Source organism: Monodon monoceros, unplaced genomic scaffold (assembly GCF_005190385.1).
Source record: "Monodon monoceros isolate NGI ecotype Baffin Bay Population unplaced genomic scaffold, NGI_Narwhal_1 Super_Scaffold_12, whole genome shotgun sequence".
Lineage (NCBI taxonomy): Eukaryota > Metazoa > Chordata > Mammalia > Artiodactyla > Monodontidae > Monodon > Monodon monoceros.
In genome coordinates, this window is record NW_021703768.1 from 118,031,981 (window position 1) to 118,041,304 (window position 9,324).

Here is a 9,324-nt window from a genome sequence, read left to right on the forward strand (position 1 = left end):
TCAGGATGATAGTGGCCTCGCAGAATGAGTTTGGGAGTGTTCCTCCCTCTGCTATATTTTGGAAGAGTTTGAGAAGGATAGGTGTTAGCTCTTCTCTAAGTGTTTGATAAAATTCGCCTGTGAAGCCATCTGGTCCTGGGCTTTTGTTTGTTGGAAGATTTTTAATCACAGTCTCAATTTCAGTGGTTGTGATTGGTCTGTTTATATTTTCTATTTCTCCCTGGTTCAGTCTTAGAGTGTTGTGCTTTTCTAAGAATTTGTCCATTTCTTCCAGGTTGTCCATTTTATTGGCATATAGTTGCTTGTAGTAATCTCTCATGATCCTTTGTATTTCTGCAGTGTCAGTTGTTACTTCTCCTTTTTCATTTCTAATTCTGTTGATTTGAGTCTTCTCCCTTTTTTTCTTGATGACTCTGGCTAATGGTTTATAAAGTTTGTTTATTTTCACAAAGAACCAGCTTTTAGTTTTATTGATATTTGCTATTGTTTCCTTCCATTTACCGTTGCAACAAAAAGAATAAAATACCTAGGAATAAACCTACCTAAGGAGACAAAAGACTTATATGCAGAAAAATATAAGACACTGATGAAAGAAATTAAAGATGATACAAACAGGTGGAGAGATATACCATGTTCTTGGATTGGAAGAATCAACATTGTGAAAATGACTATACTACCCAAAGCAATCTACAGATTCAATACAATCCCTATGAAACTACCACTGGCATTTTTCACAGAACTAGAACCAAAAATTTCACAATTTGCATGGAAACCCGAAAGACACCGAATAGCCAAAGCAATCCTGAGAAAGAAAAACGGAGCTGGAGGAATCAGGCTCCCAGACTTCAGATTATACTACAAAGCTACAGTAATCAAGACAGCATGGTACTGGCACAAAAACAGAACTATAGATCAATGGAATAGGACAGAAAGCCCAGAGATAAACCCACACAAATATGGTCACCTTATTTTTGATAAAGGAGGCAAGAATATACAATGGAGAAAAGACAGCCTCTTCAATAAGCGGTGCTGGGAAAACTGGACAGCTACATGTAAAAGTCTGAAATTAGAACACTCCCTAACACCATACAGAAAAATAAACTCAAAATGGATTAAAGACCTAAATGTAAGGCCAGACACTATCAAACTCTTAGAGGAAAACATAGGCAGAACACTCTATGACATAAATCACAGCAAGATCCTTTTTGACTCACCTCCTAGAGAAATGGAAATAAAAACAAAAATAAACAAATGGGACCTAATGAAACTTAAAAGCTTTTGCACAGCAAAGGAAAACATAAACAAGATGAAAAGACAACCCTCAGAATAGGAGAAAATATTTGCCAAGGAAGCAACTCACAAAGGATTAATCTCTAAAATATACAAGAAGCTCATGCAGCTCAATAACAAAAAAACAAACAACCCAATCCAAAATTGGGCAGAAGACCTAAACAGACATTTCTCCAAAGAAGATATACAGATTGCCAACATACACATGAAAAGATGCTCAAATCACTAATCATTAGAGAAATGCAAATCAAAACTACAATGAGGTATCACCTCACACCAGTCAGAATGGCCATCATCAAAAAATCTACAAACAATAAATGCTGGAGAGGGTGTGGATAAAAGGGAACCCTCTTGCACTGTTGGTGAGAATGTAAATTGATACAGCCACTATGGAGAACGGTATGGAGGTTCCTTAAAAATAGAACTACCATATGACCCAGCAATCCCACTACTGAACATATACCCTGAGAAAACCATAATTCAAAAAGCGTCATGGGTTTCCCTGGTGGCACAGTGATTAAGAATCTGCCTGCCAATGCAGGGGTCACAGGTTCGAGCCCTGGTCCAGGAAGATCCCACATGCCCCGGAGCGGCTGAGCCCGTGTGCCACAACTACTGATGCCCGTGCAGCTAGAGCCCACGCTCTGCGACAACAGAGGCCACCGCAGTGAGAAGCCTGTGCGCCGCAGTGAAGAGTAGCAGCCCCTGCTTGCCACAACTTAAGAAAGCCCGTGTGCAGCAAAGAAGATCCAACACAGCCAAAAATAAATAAATACACAAATAAATTTATTTTTAAAAAAGAGTCATGTACCACAATGTTCATTGCCGCAGTATTTACAGTAGCCAGGACATGGAAGCTACATAAGTGTCCGTCAACAGATGAATGGATAAAGAAGATGTGGCACATAAATAGAATGGAATATTGCTCAGCCATAAAAAGAAACGAAATTGAGTTATTTGTAGTGAGGTGGATGGACCTAGAGTCTGTCATACAGAGTGAAGTAAGTCAGAAAGAGAAAAACAAACACCGTATGCTAACACATATATATGGAATCTAAGAGGAAAAAAAAGGCTCTGATGAACGTAGGGGCAGGACAGGAATAAAGACACAGATGTACAGAATGGACTTAAGGACACGGGGAGGGGTAAGGGTAAGCTGGGACGAAGCTAGAGAGTAGTATTGACATATATACACTACCAAATATAAAATAGTTAGTGGGAAGCAGCTGCAAAGCACAGGGAGATCAGCTCAGTGCTTTGTGACCACCTAGAGGGGTGGGATAGGGAGAGTGGGAGGGAAATGCAAGAGGGAGGGGATATGGGGATATATGTATACATATAGCTGATTCACTTTGTTATACAGCAGAAACTAACATAACATTGTAAAGCAATTATACACCAATAAAGATGTTAAATAAAAAACAAAGCACAGCTAGGAATATCACAGGAAGGCTGCTAAAGACTAAAGTCAAAGAGAAAATCTTAAAAGCAATCACATGAAGATGACATATTGCTTTGAAAGGAACAACAATAAAATGGAGAACTGACTATCAAGCAGCCAAAAGACAAAGGAATGATGTCTTCAGAGTCCTGAAAAAAAAATAACTACCAGACTAGAATTCTATCACCAGAAAATATATCTTTCAAAAATGAAGCTTTCAAACAAACAAAAACTGCAAGAATTAATCACAGTCGCATCTGCACTAAAAGAAATACTTTTAGTGGAATTCATTAGGCAGAAGGAAAACAGTCCTGAAGGAATCACAGATTTGCAGGAAGAAATGAAGAACAAGAATAAGGGTAACTATAAATTGCTATTGATTATTAAAGGCAAAAATAATAGTTTCTTAAAGGATTTAAAATATATATAAAATTTTAATTCATGACAATAATCATGTAAAAGGCAGGTACTATAAACAGAGTTAAGGAATTTTAAGGTTCTAAGCATTATCATGGGAGTAGTAAAATTAAATAATTTGTATTAGACTCTTGTAGATCAAAGATGGATGTTGTAATCTCTAAGATAATCACAAGGAGAATAATTTTAAAATTAATCGAAGGAAAAAAATAAATATCTAAATAATCGAAAAAAAGAAAAAAACTTTAGGGACAAATAGCAAAAATTTAGATGGTATATATAAGTGGATAGATATCAAATATTACATTAATTGCAATTGGATTAAATAATCCAATTAAACAACCAATATTGTCCGATTAGGTTTAAGAAAAATTCAACTATATGCTGTCACATAACTGTGTGTGTGTTATGACAGAAAGTTTGAAAATTTAAAAATAGAAAAAGATACATGACTAACCAAACACTAACCAAAATAAACCAAGTATAGATATACTCACATAAGACAAAGGAGACTTTAAGGAAAGATGCATTACTAGAGATAAAGAGAGATATTTCATAATGATAAGGAGGTAAATATACCAGAAGTATGTCAATTCTAAGACTGAATATATCCCCATAAGATAATTACAAAATATAGAAAGTTAAACTGAAAGAACATAAATAAGAAATAGATAAATCCAGTCATAGGAGGAGGATGTATTACAACTCTCTCAACCCCTGATAGAATAAGAAGACACACTTAATATTAAAAATCTGAACAACACAATAATTATATCTGAATAAACTGACATACATAGTACACTGGAGAGTACACATTCTTTTTATATGCACATGCATATATCAAAATTATCCATATTCTGGGTCATAAGGCAAGTCTCTACTTTTTTTTAAAGAATTGAAATCACTCAATATGCTCTTTGACAATGAAATTAAGGCAGAAATAAAAATTTAAAAGAAATACCCAAATGCTTCAAAATTAAATAATATAATCCATCAGTCAAAGAAGAAATCACAGAAGAAATTTACATATATTTTGAACTGGGTAAAAGTTAAGATCTGATATATCAAAACAGATTTTACAGGGAAATTTTAAAACTTTAAATGCACAGGTTAGAAAAGAAAGGTTAAAACTCAATAATCTAAGCTTTCATCTGAAGAAGCTAGAAAAAGAACAAACCAAATACCAATGTAAAAGGAAGAAAATAATACATATATATATATAAACATAAATAAATACAAAGCTGACAAATATACAACCAAGAAGATTAACAAAACTTAAAGTTGGTTCCATGTAATAATTAATAACTCTTATTAAAAACTCTTCATAAGACTAATGTTAAAAAGAAAGAAAACATCGATCATAAATATCAGGAATGAAAAAGGAACATCACTACCAATCCTACAGACATTAAAAAATAAAAGAGGATGTTATGAACAACTGTATGCCAATAAATTTGGTAATTTATGTAAAATGGAAAACATCTTTTAAAAACACAATATACTAAAACTGAAACAAGAAGAAATCTGATTAGTCATGTCTTAAGTAAATTAAACTTGTGATTAAAAACCTTGGCACTTCAGTTCACACTAGTGAATTCTTCTAAATACTCATGGAACAACTAACACCAATTTATACAAAATCTTTTGGAAGACAAATAAACAGGAAATATTTCCCAGATTATTTGGGTACCAGCATGACTTCAATGGATTATGACATCCAAACCTGAATAGGACATCATAAGGAAGGAAAACTAGAGACCAATCTCTTTTACAAACACAGATGGACACATTCTAAACAAAATATCAGTAAATAAAATTCAGAAATATATAAAAGAGAAATAATAAATTATGAGAAAACTGTTATTTTAGGAATGCAAATCCAATCAATATACTACATTACATTAATAGGTAAAGGAGTAAAATCATATGATTACCTCAATGGATACAGAAAAAAGTCACTAGTGAGCACACACTCATGGTAAAATTGTTAGCAAACTGAAAACAGAAGGGAACTTCCAGAAAGTATTTTAAAACCTACAGTAAACATTATCCTTAATGGTAAATTATTTAAAACTCTCCCTCAGGGATCAAGAATGAGACAAGAATGCTCGCCTTTACTATTTCACTTCAGTGTTTTACTATAGGTTCTAACCAGTGGAATAAAGCAAAGAAAAAATAAAAGACACAATGATTGGAAGAGAAGAAATAAGTCTTTTTTAAAAATGACATGATTGTATACATTAAAAGTCATAAAGAATCTGCAGACTATTAGGATTAATAAATGAAGTAAGTAATGCCACTGGATATAAGGTCTACATGCAAATCATAATTGTATTTCTATACAGCAACAAAACCCAGAAAATTAAAAATTTCAAGCATCATTTACAATAGTTTCAGAAACATCAAATATCTAGAAACAAACATAACAATATGCATAAGACTTCTACACTGAAAAATATAAAATATTATTGAGAAAAGTTAAATATCTGAATAAACAGAGGAATATATAATGTTCAATAGTTGGAAGACTCAATATTGGGAATATGTCAGTTCTTCTCAATCTACAGATGCAATAAAATCCTAAACAAAACTTCAGATTTCTTTGTGGAAGCTGACAAGCTGAATCTAAAGTTTATATGGGGACTTCCCTGGCCATCCAGTGGTTAAGACTTTGCCTTCCAATGCAGGGGATGTGGGTTCAGTCCCTGATCGGGGAGCTAAGATCCCACATGCCTTGTGGCCAAAAATCCAAAACATGAATCAGAAGTAATACTGTAACAAATTCAATAAAGACTTAAAAAAAATAGTCCACATCAAAAAAAAAATCTTTAAAAAAAGAGAAAGGTAAAGTTTATATGGAAATACAAAGGGACAATAATAACCAAAGCAGTCTTAAAGAAAAAGAATAAAACTGGAGGACTTAGCAATCAGATATTAAAACCTATTATGAAGTATAGTAATTAAGATAATATTGTATTGTGGGATAAACAAAGAGAAAAATGGGAAAAAAAGGCTCTTGAACAGAACTATGGACCCCTGATTTATGAAAAAAATGGCACATCAGAAACAATTGGGAATGGAACTTCTTTTCAATAGATGGTGCAGTCATTTGGATATTTATATGAAAAAAAAATAATTTGACCCTAACCTCATTAACATGAAAAAATAATTTCAGGAGGATTATAGCTCTAAATGTGAAAAGTAAAGTAATTAATTTTTCAAAAGCACCATACAACAATATTTTCTTCACTTTAGTGTATGCAAAGATTTAAAGAAAACACAAAAAGTTCTAACCATAAATAAAAAATATTGAAAAATTAGAGTAAAAGTTAAGAAGTTTTGTTCTTCAAAGATACCACAAGAGAGTTAAAATGCATGCCATAGAATGGGAGAGAATATTTGCAATACATACTTCTAAAAAAGTACTTATACCCAGAATATATAAGGAACTTCTAAAGATTAATAAGAAAAAAAGACAAATACCCTAAATAGAAAAATAGACAAAAAACTTATGTACTTCACAAGAATATACACTAATAAAAACAACCATGTGAAAAATGTGCTCAATTTAATTAATCATCAGGGAAATGCTAATTAAAATTACAATATGACATCATTACACACTCATCAGAGAGGTTAAAATTAAAAGATATTATCAAATGTTGACAAGCATATGGAGCAACTGGAACTCTCACTCTGCTGGTTTTGGTAAAAACACAGTTGAAAACTGTTTTGCAATATCTATTAAAGATATATATATATATGTGCACATCTTAAGGCACAACAGTCTAACTCCTAGGAATATAGTAAATATAAATGCACACATAGACACCAAAAGACATATACAAGAGTGTTCATAGCAGCACTACTCAAAATATTCCCAAACTGAAAAACCCCAGTGTCCATCAACTGGAGAATAAAAAAACAAATGGTGGTATAGTCATACAATAGAATAACATAAAGCAATGAGAATAAAATAAATTAGAACAATATGTAACAGATGAATTTTACAAAGGTAATGTTGAGTGAAAGAAGACAAACATAACACTCTATAACTCCATTTGTATAAAAGTTAAAAAAAGACACACACAAGCTCTATGATAATAGAAATGAGGAGAGTGCTTACCTTTAGGGGGGAGGGTAGTGACCAGACAATGAGAGGAGGGGGCTTCTAGGGTTTTTGTAACATTTTAATTTTAATTTAGGCTTTGCTTATGAGTGTGTTTACTTCCTGAAAATTTTTTGAGTTGTACACTCATGATTTATGCCCTTTTTTAATATGTAATATTTTAAAATAAAAATAACTTTAATAGTGGAAACTTTTGTAAACATCCATTATTGCTTATTTCGTGAATATAATCAAATAAGAATCACACAAAAGAAAGTTTCTTCAAGTACTCAAAAGATATTTTATGAGGAATACTAGTGTTTTAGTTTGTTCTGAATAGTATTCTTTCGCTGGAAGTTAACTTAGCACATGTTTATTTAGAACTTACAATAACTGAGAAGTGGAGATACAACTGGGAACACTTCTGTGACTTAAAAGGTTCTAACTTGGAAAGAGACGGCAAATACTATATGCAATAGTAAATAAGGACGCCTGGTGGTGCTGCAGGCTAGGAGTAGGAATGAATGGCTCTGTGGATACCCGGGAAGCCATTAAGCTGGGAATCAGAACTCTGAATGCTTTCTAAAAGAAGGAAGCATTTTACATAAGATCTAGAAGCAGAGATCTCCAGAGAAGGGCATCGTTCTACTGCAGGTCAGTCAGAAAGATCTAATTCGAGTTTATTTAACCAAATCATCTGGGTTGATTGCATACGGAGTTGAAGAAACTGCAGGTTCTTGAACCGGGTCTGAACAATGGAGACTGCACCAGCAAAAACGCTACAGAAAAGGCAAGTTATCTTTCTTGCTATATTATTGCTTTTGTGGGAGCCTGGCTCTGAAGCAGTTAGGTATTCCATGCCAGAAGAAACTGAAAGTGGGTCTTTTGTGGCCACCCTGGCAAAAGACCTGGGGCTCAGGGTGGGGGAACTGGCCACTCGGGGCGCGCGAATCCATTACAAAGGAAATAAACAGCTCTTGCAGCTGGATGTAACGACCGGGAATTTGCTTCTATATGAAAAACTAGACCGGGAGGTGCTGTGTGGGGCGACAGATCCCTGCATACTGCATTTCCAACTATTACTGGAAAACCCGGTGCAGTTTTTTCAAGCTGATCTGCAGCTCACAGATATAAATGACCATTCCCCAGAGTTCCTCGAGAGGGAAATGCTCCTAAAAATCCCAGAAAACGTCCAGACAGGGACTGTGTTTCCTTTGAAAATAGCTCAGGATTTTGACATAGGTAGCAACACTATTCAGAATTACACAATCAGCCCCAACTCCCATTTTCATGTTGTCACTCATAATCGCGGAGATGGCAGAAAATACCCAGAGCTGGTGCTGGACAAACCGCTGGATCGGGAGGAAGGGCCTGAGCTCAGTTTAACCCTCACGGCGCTGGATAGTGGGGCTCCGCCCAGGTCCGGGACCACTGCAGTCCGCATTGAAGTCGTGGACATCAATGACAACGCCCCTGAGTTTTTACAGTCGGTCTATGAGGTACAGATTCCGGAGAACAGCCCCCTAAACTCCTTAGTTGTCGCTGTCTCCGCCCGAGATTTAGATGCAGGGACGAATGGGAATGTAGCCTACGCTCTATTCCAAGGTGATGAAGCTACTCAACCATTTGTAATAGACGAAATAACAGGAGAAATTCGTCTGAAAAGGGCATTGGATTTCGAGGCAACTCGATATTATAACGTGGAGATTGCAGCCACAGATGGCGGGGGCCTTTCAGGAAAATGCACTGTAGTTATAAAGGTGGTGGATGTGAACGACAACGTCCCCGAACTGACCATGTCGACGCTCACCAGCTCTACCCCAGAAAACTCCCCAGAGACTGTGGTGGCTGTTTTCAGTGTTTCTGATCCAGATTCGGGGGACAACGGTAGGATGGTTTGCTCCATCCAGAATGATCTCCCCTTTCTTTTGAAACCCACATTCAAAAACTTTTACACCCTAGTGACCGAGAGGCCACTGGACAGAGAGAGCAGAGCGGAATACAACGTCACCATCACCGTCACAGATATGGGGACACCGAGACTGAAAACCCAGCACAACATAACCGT

General features: G+C 35.3%; 1 protein-coding gene across 1 annotated transcript in view; it reads left to right on the plus strand.

Annotated features, from left to right (window-relative positions):
- Positions 1 to 7,938: 7,938 nt before the first annotated feature.
- LOC114892137 (protocadherin beta-5-like) overlaps positions 7,939 to 9,324 on the plus strand; it is a 41,762-nt gene continuing 40,376 nt past the window's right edge. The window contains exon 1 of the mRNA XM_029216820.1: positions 7,939 to 9,322. Within this exon, the coding sequence (XP_029072653.1) occupies positions 8,012 to 9,322 (1,311 nt within the window). The 5' untranslated portion in view covers positions 7,939 to 8,011. The remainder of the gene's footprint in view (positions 9,323 to 9,324) is intronic.